At 33.3% G+C, this 19737-nt stretch overlaps 1 protein-coding gene across 2 annotated transcripts in view; it reads right to left on the bottom strand.

The window, feature by feature from the left end:
* LOC105829082 (1-phosphatidylinositol 4,5-bisphosphate phosphodiesterase epsilon-1) overlaps nucleotides 1-19737 on the bottom strand; it is a 135299-nt gene that overhangs the window by 26819 nt on the left and 88743 nt on the right. For both annotated transcript variants that reach the window (XM_028194544.2, XM_036283297.1), the window contains 3 exons: nucleotides 15199-15505; nucleotides 7547-7881; nucleotides 6332-6477 (listed from right to left, as the gene is read on the bottom strand). In XM_028194544.2, coding sequence (XP_028050345.1) covers nucleotides 6332-6354 — 23 coding nt within the window. In that variant the 5' untranslated portion in view covers nucleotides 6355-6477; nucleotides 7547-7881; nucleotides 15199-15505. The remainder of the gene's footprint in view (nucleotides 1-6331; nucleotides 6478-7546; nucleotides 7882-15198; nucleotides 15506-19737) is intronic.

Raw genomic sequence — 19737 nt, forward strand, 5'->3', positions numbered from 1 at the left:
CAAGTCTTGGATTATAATTGGGTTTTCGTGCCATAATATTTGTTGTGTAATTTTATACACCTTTCTAAATTTATCCGCGCGCTGTATAAATTTATAAATATTTTTCGGTCTTAAAACAATTATAAGATGAACAAGAATAGTAATATCACAATATTAAGTTGATAATCAAAATTAATATAATTATTTAATATTATAATTAAAAAAAAGCCAATTTTACAAATTTATTTAAAAATATAAAAATAATTTATATTTTATATTAACAATGTTCTAAAGAATTTTTTATTCACAATTTAAGTACATTGTTTATTCTTTCCATACAAAATTTTTTAGCAATCAAAAATTTAATGTTTCTTTTACATCATGCGCGCGTAAAATCTGAAAGATCAACAATTCAGAGACAGGAGAAAAGGATAAACAATTACAATTTAGCATACGCACACAGCAGGATAACAGTTATGTTTACATTTACGACAGTTTACGTTTGTATGGTAGCTATATTTGTATAATTAAAAATTAAATCTACAACCGTGTGAGGTAGCCGTATTCGCGCTCCTTGCAAACAGTTTCCTCTGTACTTCGTGTACAAGCGGTCGTTAAAATCACGAAACATTTACCATTAGGGCATTAATTATCTCTCTCTCTTTAAACATTCTCCGTAAGCGCAAGCTCCGTAGTTAGCTCTGAACCGAGAATGTTTCCGGGTGTGTGGGACAGTCAGCAGGCGCGCAATGGTCGTTCTAGAAACGATATTCCCGCACGAAACTTTTATCCTCTTATTCGCGGGACGAGCACGGAAAAACAGTGTCTAACTTTACAGTCTCGGCAATAAAAAGTATTTTATTTCTCTACGCCGGGTTTCCAATGGGGCGGTAAAGGTTCTTCGCTGTGCCACTTACGATGAAATTCGTCTCGTGAAGCGTAAAGAAAGGAAAAAAAAAAAATCATGGGCGCTTAATGACGGGCGCCATTATCCGCGAAAGGGATGAAAACGATAGCCGAATGGCGAATTGGCAAAACAGGATGTAAACAGAAAAACATTTTCCCTGAAGGAATTTCTGTTTCAGACGATATTACGCTCGCCGATACGATTTCCTTCGCCGTTTCCGCGTCATCGATCAAACGGACGATACTTGTGGCACTTCGGTTGAGGCTGGTAGCTACCGATTTCAACGCGTAATGCATTTTATTTCAACTACACGGTCCAATGACACCGTAATACGAAAATCAGTTAACAATTTTCAGCGGTATAACGTCAGAGAAGGAAGGGAAGAGGGGGAGTCAATGTTGAACTCCTCAAGCGGAAGTGAAGTTCGATCCTGTTCTCTTTCTACTTCATATTTCCTCCTCTCTATGGGAATAAGTTTTTAAGATATTCTCAGAGAGACGTTCTTTCCATTTAAATGTGCACGTGGAACATCGATCAAGACTTTCAAGCAAATTTTCAGCGTAGTTTTCAAGTTGGCAAGAAACCCTTTAATAAAGTATTCTCCTTTAGACACCCCTGCTAGATTACAACAAAGAGCCCGTACCTCATGCGGAAATCTCTTTTTTTTATCTCTCCTTCCCCCCCTCCCGAGGCACAAACAACAATATTAAGTCAATCAGCGTCAGCTTTTTCAAGTGGATAGACAGGTAATGGCGTGTTTTCATATCGTATATCGCAGCAAAGATGTAAATTAGGACAGAAATGTAATCAAGAAATTCCGTGCATTTCATCCGTAAACAAAATTACGAGCGAAACCCCGATAAAAAAAAATCGTATAACGCCAGCAAATGACGCATACGGTATCTTTAAAGGTTAATCAAATTCTCTTAGATTGTTAATTTTTTTTTACAGTCGCGGATCCATTCTCGGAAACTTTGCAAGTCGTTCTTTGAGATTTTTAAAAGTCCATCGTACGGACATCGCTTTGTATTTTTCTTTCCTCGGTCCTCACATGTGCCACGGGAGGATTAATTATCAAACGAGCAGGAGAACGATTTTACGGGCGAACAACGGCGCGAGTCGTCGGCCGTACTCGTTGATCTCCGTGAAAATTAATGACACACATTCATTACTTGAATTACTTTTCAACGGGAGATTATCTCACTCCCTCGCGAGGCATCGAGTTAAAAGAGGTCGCAGCCCCGAAAGAACTCCTCGTGAAATAATGTGATTACGCCATTGTGAATCGTTTCGGAAATGGGTAGAGCATCGAGCCGAGAAAACATTCGCAGAATGAGCTACGTGTCGTGGTGCTCGATAAAACTTTCACGAGAACCTCTTAATAAAGCAAACTACAGCGAAAGCCGCTCCGCCTCGCAATACAACACGCGATAGGGATTCTACAGACAAGACATATCTCTGTATTTAATGTACATTAGGCTTATCTGGGTTAAAAAAAAAAACAAAAAAAAAACTACGGATTCTCAGTTTAATTATTTTTACTAATACTAAACTCAGTTTAATTATTTTTACAAGATATATTAAATTGAGATGAAATGATTATTGATTTCTATTTAAATTTTTACCCAATTCTGTGTATAAATTAATAATACATGAGAAATTTTTCTAACTTTTTTATTGGTATAATTTTTGATAAGTTTAACATCTGTCTGACAATTTAGTGATTTAATTGTTCCCAATTTTTAATTACGGATATCCAAGTATTTCATCAATTTTATCTTATTTCTCTCTAAATTTCTTAGAGTGGAAATACTACCACTACGAGTAAGTTTCCATCCCAATGACAGTTAAAATAGAGTGAATTTAGTAATAATTCACTCTAATAGAGTGAATTTCCACTCCAATAAGAATTATTTTTCGAGTAATTTTCCACTTCAATTAAAAGTTAAAATTCACTCTATTTTAACTCTTATTGGAGTGAAAAATCACTCGAAAAATTGTAATGGCAGTATTTTCACTCCAAGAAATGTAGAGAGTTAGATTGAAATTTACTTAGAAGTTTAGGAATAAAATATTAAAAAATAAGATTTAATAACATAGCTTTTTCAACTTTAATTTGTTAAAATTTTGTAATTTTTTAAGGTGTATTTAAAATTCTAATAATTAAAATTATCATTCAGTCTAAATGCAAAAAAAAAGTAATTTTCGTTAATTATCTGCAATTTACAGTTAGTAATCAAATTACATATACATATGACAGATGACTTTTATCTTAGCGCGTTTCTTGTTTTGATAATAATGCACTAGTGATTATTCTGAAGATAAAACCTGCACGAGACAGCAGAACGAAGAAACAGAAACTCGCCCGGAAGCAGGTCGTTACCGTGCATAACGTTTATGTCCGTCGTAAAGGGAATCTAACAGTATAAGTATTTCAATCAACTGGCTAGCATTCTTCTATTTCCCGTTTAAAATATTCAAGCGTTCTTGCAACATATTTTGTAAAAATATGTAAATTACGTGATAACTACTGCTCGTTCAAACCAAGTATCAAGATTCGTAGTAGAGCTACCCGTAGTAATATTAATTTTTACTGTGAGAATATTATTGTTCAAATTTAAGTAAATTAAAGCGAACTACACGCGAGAGCAATTCAAAATCGATACATTTCCGATGGCTCTAGATCTTAATAAAATGTGAAAATTAAGATAAAGTATTAGCTATACTGATTTTAATTTCGACGATGCACTTAACATCGAAAAAGAGACGACGCAATCGAAATCTAACGAAGATAATATTCAGAGAGGGCAATTAATGTTTCTCAGTTCCTCGTAAGTCAAATTCGCGTAGATCGCTGTTTGAAGGACACTTGGTCGGCCCTAATAACCAATCCTTGTTCTTTTGAGATAAAAGCATCTTCACGGGAAATCTATAGTCGAATCTTGACTGCCATGATCGTCTGGAAACCTGACAAGTGGACAAAGTAACTTTGATCTCTCGCTCATCACAAATTCTAGATACGTGGCCGTGAAAATGTCAAAGATCTTCGAAAGTATTGTTATTTTCCACAGATTTAAATTTCTATCAGAATTGGATCTTATTTCGAGATGTAATATAAGAGATACGTCTAAAGAGCTTGATAGTCATTGTTGAACAGTTTTCGATTTGCCACCGGAGTGGGCTAAACGGTTCTTCGGTCGCTAGTCGGGATACGAATCCCACGTAAAGAAATCCTCTTGTGTAATCGTATTAAGTACAGTTTAATCCGATTCTCCGAGATATCGCGAAGTTTTTATCGATAAAAGTTCGAAACTTAACATCATATTACAAGGCAGTTTACTCGTCCTCTGACTTTCTAACATTAAGTACACATTTCGATGAAAGACGTAGGTTTTGACAAATTTAAAACTAATTAAATTAATAACGAATTAAAACACGATTAGAAATAAAATTTTCTTTATTAAAACGTCGATATTTCTAAAGATACCTTTGCGATGAAAATATTTCGCTTAAATTCTGTTCTATTCTTTCTTAATAAATTAATTGTAAATAAATTATTAATCTTTTTATTTTATATCTAATTGATTACCTTTAAATATAGTAAATGTTTAGACAACGTGTTGATACATACTGACTACTTAGATAATTAAGAGAGAACCGCATGGAAAAAAACGCACACATGTTTTTAAATTACTTTTATCGTAATCGCTTTCGTAAAGCTTCTAAAAAAATATGTAGATTTAATTTTTGTAGTATTTATCTCTGAGCTTAGAACTATGAGTTCCAGAGTGTGCAATGTTATAATTTATAAGGTATCTAAAGACATGAATTTGAAAATTTATAAGACTTTTACTTGTTCGATAGTAATTTTATATCGTTATATAGATACTATCTGTAATTTTATATTGTTGACTTCTTCTTGAATTCGTTTGCATATTATTAATCTTGCTTCATGCAAGAAATAACTTTCTTCGAAAGACGTTTTCAAGGATGTTTAATTCCTGGTTGTGAGGATAAACCACTTTGGATGCACTTTTAATGAATTTTATCTGACTTTGCGTAAATGGTCAACAATCATCACTACAAAGTATAAACAAAGTTTTTTTAATTGGTGGTTTGTGATCGATCAAAGATACTTCTGAAGTTGAACATTTGTTGTTTCTCACGGCAAAAGTTGGAGAGTTTCCATTCATAGTTTATTCAGGGGTGAAATTCTATGTAAATGTTCAGAGACACCCCTTTCGTGTTGGGAATAATAAATACTAGAATAAACCTCGAGCTTCATTGTCTCAACATACAGAAATATAATATAAATTTTTAAAAAAGTCTTTTATTCCAAAAGATGAAGATTAATTGTGGAAGCACGACCTTAGAAGTTGCAACGTCGTGCAATAAACACGAGGCAGCCTTGAATTCGGATTAGTGTCGCAATCTCGTTGGGGATTATATGTTTCTCAAATCCCTAGTGGGGTGCGCCAAGACAGTATCTTCGCGATTTGTAAATTTCTAATTTTGTTTATTTAAAATTTATTGAAGTTACGAGCTCTCTCTTATAATACATATATCTTTCATATGTATATTTCCTAGCTGAGGTAATATTTTTCGCAGCAAATTCTTTACAATATTTCGAAGAAGAGAGAGAGGGGAGGAGACCTTATTTACATCATTGCCATAATAAATTCGAATTAGTATCAGTATTATTAAATTGATAATCAATTTAATATTGTGATATTATTATTCTGATGTAGTTTGAGAAATGCGTTTAAAAAAAAAAGGATTTTCTGCGGAAGTAACGACACGCAGAACTAGAAAATGTATGTAAAATTATATAAGAAATATTTCATTGAACATTAAGATCTTGCTATGATCGTTCTCGTTAGCCTTCTTTAGATTTTAATAATGTAATTTGTAATATATGTAATACATTGCCGAAGACAACTTGACGTCAACTTGTCAGGGTGTACGTGTACAGATTAAAATTACGAAGCTGGCTCAATGTTTAACGCACTTTGTTGGATCTCTCTGAGTTGTTAATCCGACAGATTAGCCAATTATATAATTGTAACGATACATAATTATAGTTACGCGTAGACAAAAGCGGCGATGGCGGCTAAGCCTCTAATCCGATCGAAACTCGAGACCGACGAGATGCGTGCTGCGGTCGTCTTTCGTAATGATTTATCGATGCCGACAGCAACTTTGCCCTGCGGTTAGATGCTTACGGTGGATGAAGATAAATTGGCTTTCGTAATTTTGCGGCGAAACTAAGAAATTGTATTACGACTTTTGTACTTAGCCGAAACAATCCGGCCAATGGCTACCTGACTTGCGGACAATAATAAAATGGGCGCGTTGCAAGAGGTACGAGGTAACAATTTGAGGATTGCCCTTTAAATAGGGGATTTAGTACCGTCATTCGCGTTTACGACAAGCATGAGTACTTACTTCAGACCGGCAATTATCTCCATGGCTGAATTAAAGTTTCCAGTGTTCCAACAGGTTAGCGCGACGCGTAGAAGACAGGACAGCACTGCCTGTCTTTCTTCTACCGTGGCACCACTGGTGATCGCGTGGGTGACCCATGAGCTTACCTGTTTAACAAATACGATTATGTTATTTGCAAATCACAGTTTATTACGGTTCTTTACGTATAACAACATGGCCGCGGATTTTGATGTTGAATCGATTATACCACACTGAGAACAAAGTGTGTGATTTATTATTATTATAATTGCATAGTAGAATAATTATAGTCAGAAATGTCATTTTTATAGTAATTATTACTATAATTTTGATAATAATAACCATATGTTTATAGTAATACTTATAGTAATTATTTTTGTATAAATTGTTAACATGTGAAATTTATCAAGTTTATTATTAATTTTAATTAATGGATGCAACGATAAAACCTTTTAATTAAAGAATTTCACACGAATGTATATACTATATATTAGCGATACAAAAATAACAGGAGAATCACATCGTTTGTGATAAATGAAACATTAGTTTCAGTCCGTTACATCAATCTGACCTTTGTCGATTTTCGCGTATAACAAAATACAAGTTATCGCATTGCAGTTATCCGCGAGAGATGTCCAGAATTCTCTATCGTCGGCTTTCTATTCTGAGGCTTTTGTTTAACACATTAATAAAGAGAACAATGTAGAAAATAGAGGGATGGGAACCCGACATTTCCAACCTTCAGCGAGGATTTACAGTGGGAAATGGCAGTAAGGGTGGCAGAAACGAGTGAGCAAGGTCATGTGATATCTGTACCTACATATATATATACTTGCACGTACATGTGTACGTGTATGAGTAAAATGGACAAAAATGTCTGGCGAAAACACACGAAAAACCGCTGGAGAAGTGGATACATCATTAAAAGCGGCTGATGAGTGTTTCCGTGAGGTTGAAGATGAGATGGAGGGCATGAAAGATTTCTTGGCGCGGAACCTTTTCCTCCGTAATTGTTAATTCGCGTCTATTATCACTCTCACGCGTACAGTGTAGTGCCGTTTTTCTTCTCATTTACATGTCAAATAACAGTAATGCTTCGCTGACTAAAAACTAGTAATTCAGAGGACCTTTCCGCCGCATAATCTCGTAATAAAAAAATATCCGTTGAAATATACAGGGAGGGGAGAATTAATGTACCTCATTAAAACGATTGATGAGGACCTGCACGGTGGAGTACGCCGTGGCGACAGGCCAGGATGATTCGTCCTCGGTTTGGGTCGAGCTGTTGGCGGTGCTGGGGTTGCTGCAGCTGCGACTCGGCGACGGGGGTGGCCTGGCAGGTGGTTTCTGCAACGTGGTCTGATCCTGCGCCACGTGCCTTAGGTACTCGTGCGGTGGTACCTGGTAGAATAGCTGGTATTCACTTTCCGTCAACCTGAGCGCCACCTCCTCGGGGAAGTGCAGCAGCTTATGCAGATCCTCCAGCTCCTCAGAGCTCCGAGGCGGCTGCGGCTGCGGCCGCTTCTCCAGCTCTGAAAACATTTATTAAATAAGATAATCTTTATTTTTTTGCACATTTATAGTGTAACATAAAAAGAACAAGAGAAGAAAGAAGAAAGGGGAGAGGAGGTTTATCAGAGTTGAAGGTTTATTAGAGATAAAATAGAAGATTAATATCTGTCTTTTTTTTTTGTCTTTTGTTACACTTGTATTATTCCTTACCCTAATAATTTTAGGTTTATTAAAGTCTAATAGACTTTAAAGTTTTTAAAGTTTATTAAAGCTTAACAATTTTCAAAGTTTTTTAAAGGTTTTGTATTAGATACGTACGTTATTATACATTATATATAAATCTTACGTAATATACTATGTTCATATTACATAATCCTTATTTACGTGTTTGTTTATGTTTAACGTTGTATAACATTTTTTAATCTAATCAAGATTTAATCAAGAAAAAATTTCCTGTTTAATATAACATCGATGTTTAATATAACATCGCTTAAAGACTTAAGTTTAGTTTCAATATTTACTAATAGTAAATTTAATTACACAAGAAAAATGAGAATATAAAAAATTACATTATAAAAAATTAATATAACAACAAAACGAGCAAATAAAAAAGAAAAAATAAACAAGTTTTATTAAAATTTTACGATTTTTTTGTACGCGAAATGTTACAATTGTATTATCATCTCTATTAAAATTATATATGTGCATTGTTAAATCGCAATAAATGTTTATCTCGATATTTCAGATAATTTTCGGTTACGAGTTAATCATCGACAAATACATGATAATTTGTTTGTCGATTATTTGACTTCTGATTAATATTATAAAAAAACCAATAATGTGTATTTCTATATCTATCTGTCTGTACAAATAAACATTTTAAAGTACAACAATGTTTTTGATAATTTTACTTTAACAATTACAAAAATACATACATTTTACAGAAATATTTTCTTCTTTCATTTGTTTATAACAAGTATTAATCGTAATTATTTTCACGATTGCGTCAAAATTTATACATAAAACGCGCGCTGCAATCAGGTCGCACCTAATGAACCATAATAATCTTCATATTCAATTACATTTGAATTCAATATTAGCACAATATTTATTAAATCGTTCGAATTAGGATTTAAATATGCGTAAATCCAAAATGAAGTTTACAGATGATTAATGATGTGTATTTCAATCAATTCATATTTTGCGTAAAGCATATTTCGCATACATTTGACATCACACATTAGGATGTATTAAATGTAAATTTGGCTGGACAAAAGTAAAAAAATCTGTACTTTTAAATAAATAAAATAACATGGCAAAGTACTGTTAATATTTATAATGCAGACTTTTCCATTTTATAAAATAAATAAAGGTTGGTAAAACATTTTGATGTTGCTATAATAACATACACAATAACTGATTTATAATAACTGTTTTATTAAAAAACGCATAGTGTCTTTACATATTTATAAAAATGTACTTTTATAATTAAATTTTGATAGTTACTTTATTGTATTTTTTGTTCAATAAAGATAAATTTGGTTTCTTAGATTTTAATAAAAACGAATATTTTATTATGTGAGTAGTACTGTAAAAAAAAAACTTCATTCAGCTTTATAAAAAAATTAATATAATTAGATTCTTTGTATGATTAGATTCTTAGTATGTAGATTAAACATACAATAAAGAACGGTATACTACTTCTTGCAACTTTTGGAAATTCATTTTTAATTTTGAAGATACATTGCTTTATCTATCTATATAAATAAAAATGTAAATGTTCCTCATCTAAGATCTCCGTAAGTTTTTAGTTTTAGACGGATAGAGACGGGGAGAGACGGAGAGAGACGGGGAGAGACCGGGAGAGACGGGGAGAGACCGGGAGAGACGGGAAGCGCAGGGTGAGACAGGGAGAGACGGGAAGAGACGGGGAGAGACGGGTAGAGACCGGTAGAGACGGGTAGAGACCGGGAGAGACGGGGAGAGACAGGGAGAGACAGGGAGAAACAGGGAGAAACAGGAAGAGACGGGTAGAGACCGGTAGAGACGGGGAGAGACCGGGAGAAACGGGGAAAGATCGGGAGAGACGAGGAGAGACGGGGAGAGACGGGTTGAGACCGGGAGAGACGGGGAGAGACGGGGAGAGACGGGGAGAGACGGAGAGAGACGAGGAGAGACCGGGAGAGACGGGGAGAGACCAAAAGAGACGGGGAGAGACGGGGAGAGATCGGAAGAGACGGGGAGAGACCGGGAGAGGCGAAGAATGTTTCTATTGTGTTTAAATTAAGGTAATAAGAAAAATAAAGTTGGCTTTTATTTTATTGAAAAAAAGAAACTTATTTAAAACAGTCTTTTAAATGGATTTTTAAATCCATGGCAGCTTTTAGGAAAAAAAGTTAGAAGTACGTGAATAAATAAATATTAAATTTATTAAAGATAGATAAATGCTTATTCAAAAATAAATAAAAAAAAGTAACAGTAAAGCAAGGCTCTTGAAAGTTAAACAACGAAAGCAAAGAAAATTTGAAAAAAACGTAGCATAAGAATAGAGAGCCACAGCAACGCGTGGCAGGGCATAGCTAGTATTAAAATATAATTATACAATTGTAATTTGTTTAAAAATAAAAAAGCTGTTTATTATTAATTATGTCATATTACAACAAAATAACTGTATTACAAATTTATATTATAAATTATAATAAAATCCAGTTGGTGAGCTCTATTCAATCACAAGAAAAGCTTATTTTTTAAGTCCCAATTTAATCTAAATCCCAACTCGAAATTAAGGAATACACTGTAAAAAATTTGTGTAAAATCAAATCTATTACATTATAATTACAGAGAAATTTTGAGACTCATTATAATAGGTGTAAATTATTTTGCAGTAGACAACTAAAATAATTTAATTTGTAATAAATTTGTTTATAGTATATACATAAAAAATAAATTAAGGAATTATGGCAAAATTTATATACAAAACTATAAACACGCAAAAATTTACACCTATTATAGTGTCTCAAAATTATCAACTATGACAAGTGTAACTTTACATAAATTTTTTATAGTTTTATAGTTTTATATAAAAATCCTTGTTAACACAATTTATTATCTTTAAAAAATTGGAGGTTTGTCCAGCTAGATTTGCATTTCATCTCACCGTGCGTCGCCAGCGATTGATGTTTCCAGCGTACCAGTTTGCGAAAGAAACACAGCGCAATTTTTGCCCATCGTTTAACATTTGCCGCGCGAAAAGGTCAGTTCAACGATGGTTTTTTCCCCGACGCGAGCGATGCACGAAATTCAACGCGACCGTCGAATAAAAGCGCCTTTTAGGTCTTCGATGAATAATTCCGCGCTGTGGGTATCGTTGATGCTGAAGTAAAAACACAGTTCGCGATATTTTGTATTTCGACACCCGGTACGGAAACGCTAGCGACTGTGAAATATAAATCGAAAGATATTACGCATTTATGATATTAAATAAAATTTAGAAACTGTAGATGTAATGTTAGTAAATATTGTTCTTTCTCAAAAGAAAAAAAAAAGAAGTGACACAATTTTTGTACCAGTCAGTGAATAAATAAGAACTTCACTATATATGTACAGTACCGCAGTCAAAAGTATGTACCTTTAGATTATTTCGGTATATCTTTTACTTAAGTAAATCAAATGAATTCAACATTTTGCAATAAATACCTAGTTACATTTATTAGTTACATTTATTAATTATACATTATTAATTATACATATAAGATACATTTTGTCATATTATGAGATTTTACAAAATATTTATTGTAAAATGTTGAATCCATTAGAATCCATTTGATTTACTTAAATAAAAGTTGTGCTAAAAAAACTTAAAGGTGATATACTTTGACCGATACTGTATATTATAAATTATAGTGCATATAGAAAGAAAGAAAAATAATCAATCAAAGAATATTAATTAATAATTGTATATTAATTCTTTAAAAATTATGTTACTTTTAAAAAATAAGAAAAACAATAGTTTTGATTAAAAAAATAATAACATGTAAAAAACGTAAATAAATTGTCGATGAATTAATTAATGATTCATGCGTATTAGTAAATAACCAGTGTAAGTTTTCATTTTAAGAGAAAATAAATAATACGTTTATAAAAAATATTTCAATTTAAAAATAGCTTTATAACAATAACAATTAACTTTTTAAAAGTTAATAAGAATGAAAAGATTTATTAATATTTACTTAGATATGCAAATAATATCAATATCAATATATTGTACAATATCTAATCTATTAATACTTAAACATAAATGATTATTCATTGGTGAATCGTTTTCGTGTTCAGTTTGCTAGTAATAGTCTAGCTTTAATAATCGAAAGGTGCATATTTTCTTTTTTTACTTAATAAAATTATATTTTTAAGTAAAAAATGATAGTTTATTATTTTAAAGTCTTATTTTTATATTTTTGTTTAAGTACTAGTTGACAAATAATATAGCTTTATAATAATTTAGCTAAAACTAAATAATCTGTCCTTTCTATTAAAAAGGCTAAACTGAATAGTTTATGTTTATAAGATGCTGTAAAAAATTATAGATGCGAAACATATGCGCGAAATCGCCAGCAATTTTCAAACCTGACCCAGTTCCCTTAGCGACGATTAAGAACGCTGCGTCTCGTTAGAATTGAGTACCAACATAATGCGTGTTTATGAGACGGCGCAAAATTATGCGGGTGCATTCATTCGTAGCGACATTCGTAGGATGCCAGGGAATAACTCGAAGTATCTCGAATATTACGAGCTTGGTCGTACGTATTTGCCTCCGGCAGCAGAATAATATGCACGAATGCATTGTATGTTCTTTTCCTTTCTCTTCCCCTCCAGGTTTCTGGCAGTTTTTATTACATTTGTGACAATTATCGACTATGCGTACTTTATTGAAAACTTGAAAACTTCGGCTTTGCCGATGGTTTTTGTATTCTCGTGATGTAGCGTGAAAAGCAGTTTCTCAAGTTACTTGGCTTTTATGATATTCGGATAAATGATATTAAAAAAAATTTAGTTTACAGCAGAAATGTACTTTGGTACGAGCATTACGCCTTCGGCGAAATTGAAATGTGAGCTGGAACGTACTGTAACGAGAGGTATTGCGGTACGAGGCAGAAAGTATAGGAAACAAAATTCCATATTCGTCGATATCTCATTACTTTAAGCGCGAATGTAAGCGAAATCTAATATTCGCGTAGCTAATTTATACTCGGTGCGGCGGTAAATGAAAAAAACGGATTTCGTCATGTAAAGTAGTCCCAAGGTACTGTGGAATTTCGATAATAACCAATGTGCGATGCACATAAAACGGATGTTGTATATTAAAGATTTTGATTTAAAAAAATTTATACGCAGAATAACCGTAGATAACGCTTTATTTCGGTCAACGAGTTTCATTCCTGTTCCTTCTTTTTTTTTTAAATCAAGGAGCAAAACTATTCAATGTGAGCTCTTTACGAGTGCGTCCCGCAAATATCCCGTAATTACTCCGGGCGGAATTTATGATCCGCCTTACGTAGAGCTTACCGAGATAAGTAGGACGCCGGACGGCTCGTAACGCTTCTAACCACCCACGGGACGTAATTTCTCGTGAAATGTTTGCTGCGTGAATATAACTTAAACGGAGCAATTGCCGATATCGCGATACACCTTGTTCTTGTTTTTTTTTTGCGCGCACCGCTCTTATGCAGGACGATTATCATGTAATGTATCGCGCGGAACGGACTCGGTCTACATGTATACGCTCGTCCATCAACGTCTTCGAGTAAACGGGCTGCTAAAGATCTTAAGCCACTGTGCAAACACATACCGATTGTGGACAGAGTGGCTAGTTAAACCCTGGCGCGCCCCGCTGTACTTGCAGTCAATTGGCGAACCTTATCAGATAATAGTGCGATAACCCGATGAAGAGATTAATCAACATATCGGGATTCAAGAACACAAATAGCTGCTACATAATAGCAACAAGCAGTAATTGTATCTTGTTTGTGAAACAGTCGCTTCAAACCTAATGGGGCAATGCAATGTTCACACTTCTGCAATACCGCGTAGCGCATCTCATTGACAAGTTCGTGAATCGGTCACACGAATAAAGGCACGACTCAATATGTGTACTTTTATTAACAATTTGTAACTATTTTGCAGGACTGTTTTGCTACTCTCAGGGAAATCGATCCTATATGTGACAAGCATAGCATTCTGAATATGTAAATGTAGATAGACTGACGTATGATATATGATACGGCACATATACATGAACTATAAAGCTTTTACGGAAAGTTCTCGTTTCTTTTAGTGACCTCGTTTGCTACTGAATTGACAGAATTTACGCATGAGTCCATTTACATTGATAAAATTATAATAAGGTAACACAACCCGAGCACATTTGCGGTTTATCATTATTAACAATGAGATCGGAATTCAAAATAGTTTCTAGTTGGGAATAATATTGAAAAGTTTTGTTATTGATATTTCGAAATAACAGATGTGCAAATTGGATTAATGGTTATCTTGGGATCTCGGAGATTTCGCCATTTTTGAAATTAATGTGTTTTTGTACGAGAAAATTGTTCGTCATATTTTACCGTAAAATTCGCTATTTTGCCATGTGTGATAATGAGCTTGGCAAAGTATCTAATGTATCTCGCGAGTAACAATAGAAATTTTTGAAATGTACACACAAAGGACATTTTTTTAACTGTTTAAAAAAAGTTACCATGCAGTAATGTATTAAATTTTCTAAAGCAAAATTTTCTTTTAAATCTGAGACAATATTTTTATAAATAATATACGATCATATATGAAATTTGTCTCTATATGTCTACTATATGTATTTAATCAAATCTGAGATTTCTGGATCATTAATTTTCAGCCTTATCTTATGCCATTTCTTTTATTGATAAATATATATTGCACATTTATAATAAGCGCACATATCGATTATCGTGTGTTGCATGATAAAATTACCATGAACAATAAGTCAGATATACAAGATATTATTTATATTTATCGTTACTTGGTATTTATTCAATTTAAGACAATAAAAGATCATAAACTATTTAACATATTTTAAAATTGTTGGAATTTAACTGTATGTTTTAATAAAAATAAAAATCAAACATTTTATATTTTACTGTGTAAAAACATAAAAATATGTGTAAGTATATTAATAATAAATCAGAAAAATTCGTAATATAATCCCACGATTTTCAAGGTAAATGTTATGAGAAAATTCTTTTCGTGTATGAGAGCGTAATCATTTGCTAAAAATATGTGACAGCGCAGCTTTAACAAAGACTTACCTTATCAGGTGATGGTGCGGCCACGTGGGGTGGAGGAAGTGGAAGTGGCTGGGTCTGTTGCCGTCGATGGGGATGAGAGAGCGGCCTAGCTCGCTGCTCCGTGAAGTCGTTGGGGCCCGCCGATGGAATTAGTCCGACGACCAGGCCGGGTGATCCCCGCGTAGTTCCGCGGTCTGCATCAGGACGGCTTCATCGATGTAGAGCCGATCGAGAAGCCCCTCTCATGTCCTCTTATGTCGAGCTGCTTCCTCCGTTGTCGTTGTCCTGGCGTTCTCCTTCTCAGGCCCGGCAACGCGCTGACCGCGATCTGCGGAAGAGAGAAGAAATATAAGAGTGGCTCGAAGTCGAGAGACTTGGATTTATTATCAAGAGAAAGAGAGCGGAGAGAGCGATTCGAGCAAGGACATCGAGAAGGCGAACGATTTATAGTCCTTCGAAGGACCTAAAGTCCACCGAAATCCGTTCGGGTGTACCAAGTGTCTCTCGTCTCTTTGCACGTTCTCAGGAACGAGATCTCTTTTTCACGGACTCACGCGGGTAAATTTATCACGGAGATTTTTGGGAGGGTGTACCGGTTAATCAACTTCCTTATCGCAGTTTGCTAATCAATGTGTACTCGTAATTGAAAATGGCATTGACCCATATATTTAAGAAACGATTTATGAGAGAAACGTAGATAAGAATATTCCTTCAAGTACTTTTATCTTGGTTTTTAAATAATCCCCGTTATTATAAAATTGTCAAGAATTTTATTCTGATTTAGAGGTAATTATTTCTTTAACACGTTTATTACTAATTATAGTAATTAATTGTTTAAAGATAGATTTAAAATAAAAAAATTGTTTATACTTAATTTCGTAATAGTGAATTAAATTTTGAATCTAATTTAAGTCTAATTTTTTGATTATCCCTATGTTACCATTGCTTCTACGCAATGTATCGTTAATTCAATTAAAACAATAAAGTTAAACAATTTAGCTCAAGAAATGTATTTAATTTGAAATTTAGTTTATCATTTACCAGGTGTATATATACGTATATTAATACAAACAATGCTTACTTTGAAACCGAGCAATTTAATCATAGAAATGGGTTGATTAAATGTATATAGTTGTAAATTTACATATGGTTATACGTTTTGTATTAAAATAATGAATTTCAACATATATTAAAGTTAAAAATAACAAAATATTACTTAATACAAAAAATTAATTTAAAATTGATTCTGTAATATTTAACAATATCGATATCCCTCGATATTTTGCTTAGACAAAATCATCTAAAAATTAACCAAATAATCAATGAATTAAAATAGAAATATAATCGCATCAAATATATTTCTTAATTATTCTTAAAAATTGATCATTACTATAGTTTCTGTATTTGTAGCAAATCTATTTCTCTCTGCACGCTGTGCAGTCACGTCAAAGAACAAAAGCTTGGTAGACCAGGTTTGAAAGAATGATGGTTCGTGTTGAGAGAAAGGACGTGATATCTAACACTAAAGAGAAGCCTAAAGAACAAAAAGAAATGTGATGAAAGGAGTTGGCATAGGAACGTTCCCTGTTTTTGTTAAAATGAACTGGCTTCGAGTCCAATTCATATTGTTGTAAAGCAGCAGGGATTCGCGTGCATTGCTATCGAGATAAAAGTACATTTATAGTCTACCCACCGGTTAGATGGTTTTTGTTCAATTTATTCCTTCCTGCCATTTAATTAAGCGTAAATGGAAGGACGGTAAATGTATTTAAAATTTTTGTAAATTTCACGTACATACAATTTTGAACATTACTTTGATTTGGTAATTTTATATAAAATGAAATTGAAATAATAAAGTCTATTCCATTAAATGAAAATAATTCTATAAAATGTCACGCAATAGTGTTTTTATTTCGCTTAATTTTCGTTATTTATAATGTAATACGATTTATTTATAAATTTTTAATTTACATTACATAATATAAATAAAAAAAAATTAATTACTTTATTACAAACTTTAAAACTTTATATTGTCTCATCTGTTGCGCCATTTAACGCGTATCTATTTTATATTTTATTTATAATCCTAAATTGATCGAATAAGAGCGACTCTCTGACTCTTGGGTTTAACATATACAAATATTTTTAAATTCCTACAAGTTTAATATGCGAAGAATTAAAATTCCATTTCAACAGATTAGCGTTGCATTAACCAAACTCGGTAGGCATATTTCAAGGCATTTATCGGCCGTTTTCCCATGGTATGCACATTTGTTATCCGTCGTCGCGCGGCGAAATTAATCAGAAATTCGTCCCGCAAGTGCTCGCATTCACACCGAAAACTTCCGCGTCGTGCTCGCAAGGGCGAGAACTCGCCGCCGCGTTCGCGACCGTGTTACGTGAAACTTCGCGAAAGTGCGGACGCTCGTTAATCTATAAAGCAGGGCGGTTTCGCAGACTGCAGCTGCAAGCTGTCGCTGGCGGAGTGCGCCGGCGTGTTTCACCTTTAAACTTCGGTTTGATAGGGGGCTCCCGAAGAGCCGCACTTGACGGCTTCATTTTACGACACTCCTCTTGATGTATCAGCTGTTCAGGCACCACTGAGGACGATTAAGTATAAGATATCGGGTAAATTGTTTGATAACATCACGCCCCGGGGACATAAGGGGAAGTTACGATATTAAAAATGTGATACACTTAGTTTGTATTTTTATACGAGTTTGACTTGCCGATCTCGATAAATCATTTATCATCGTTTACATTTTTTTAATTTAGAATATATAGATATATCGCTCATTTACTACAACAATATAATTAAAGAATTGCAATATCTTTAAGTTGTCCGCAAAGAAAAGAGAATTCTGATGAGAAATAAGTACACTGAATGAAGAGAGTTCTAATAGTACTTTTATTCCTCTATTATTTTTAATAAAATCATTACATCAAAATGCGCTTTATTACCAAATTTTAATAATTGAATGCGAATATTTCTCACCAGAATTCCCTTTATTTATTTTTTAAAATGTCTTAAGACATTTAAACTGGAAACCTTTGCTTTTTGAGTTGTGTATTTGTTGTAGCAAATAAGCGATATGTCATTGTTTTATATTTTCGAAGAGACAACAATTTATCTCTAAAGAAGATAAATTTGTAATAATCCATAATAATTATGAAATACGAAACTTATGAATGATTTATTCTCTTTTTCAATGTCTGTGTGCCAAATAAACGTTTTATGGGCTCCACATCTCGATCGCACAGTATAGTTTCTTGCGTGTTGTTCTCTCGACTGATAATTCTATCCCTGCAGAAAGTTACGCGTCGTGGTGATAAACAGACAGCGTTCGTCATATTGCGCACCAACAGGATTATCCGTCGGGAGTTGCTGTTGGTTCTTTGGAAACTCAGAGCATGGTGAGGAATACTTTATTAGCTGCGTCTAATGATCGACAATGGGCACTCGGGTAGCGGTAACGCGAAGTTAAACTCCTGATTTTGCTATCGAGGGCATTTCCTCGAATCGATTCGGTTCGAATGAATCACGGGGATTCCACATTGATTCTGCCGGGTAACTATGTGCAGAGCACGTATAGCGTATAAACCCGATGAATAACGTCCACCACTAATTTCGTGAAATTTCCTATTAGAGACGTTTGGTTGCGTAAATCTCGCGTCCAAGATAATGATCATACATAATCACACCAGCAAAATTATAAGATATGGGAAAAGTTCGAGATTAGCTGAGGAAATATATCTGAATAAAAGTAAATTTTCATAAAAACTGTTATAATAGGAACGAAAGATAAATAAGGTAAGAAATTATTTGATTAACAGTATTGTATTAACTTGGGTTTTAGTGTCAGTCTCAGTCATATTAAGATACAAGTGTTCAAAACAATAAATTTTTTTATATAAGCACAAAGATCTGTTTTTTAATTATTTTTCTCATTTTTTGAAGAATATATATATATATATATATAATTTTACATTGAAGATTATAAAAACGAGAAGACTATAATTAGGAAAACTAGAAATTGATTTACATTTATTGCAGCATTTTTTTTTAATTTTTAAAAATTTATTACTATTTATTCAACGCAATAGAAAACATAAATGCATAGCATGCAGCGAAATGTTGTTGTAAAAAAATAATCACAATTTGATAGCTTAATAATCTTTATTGTTGCATCTTTACTATACGATAATCTTGTGGGAATTCGCTTCCTACGCGTCACCAGGCTTTATATTATGACATAAAACAAGAGTACTCAGGTTATATTCAATATGTTATTGTAACATTTAATAATATAAGAGCCAAAGTGCAGATACGCGATAGAGTGTAGGTTGTGATTTTATGTGATATATCTAAAATTTATTCGCGGAAAGTAACATTTAAATAAAATTTGCACTTACTGTTAAACATATTGTTTCGTCAAATTGTGTTTTTGTGATAAATGTACAAATTGTTTCGTTATCTATATTATTTTCAGCTATGATTCTTCTTCGATTAATTTAAAATCAAATATCTCCTCTCTCTCTCTGAAAAGTTTTAAAAATTGA

The sequence above is a fragment of the Monomorium pharaonis genome, chromosome 2, assembly GCF_013373865.1.
Source record: "Monomorium pharaonis isolate MP-MQ-018 chromosome 2, ASM1337386v2, whole genome shotgun sequence".
Classification (NCBI taxonomy): Eukaryota; Metazoa; Arthropoda; class Insecta; order Hymenoptera; family Formicidae; genus Monomorium; species Monomorium pharaonis.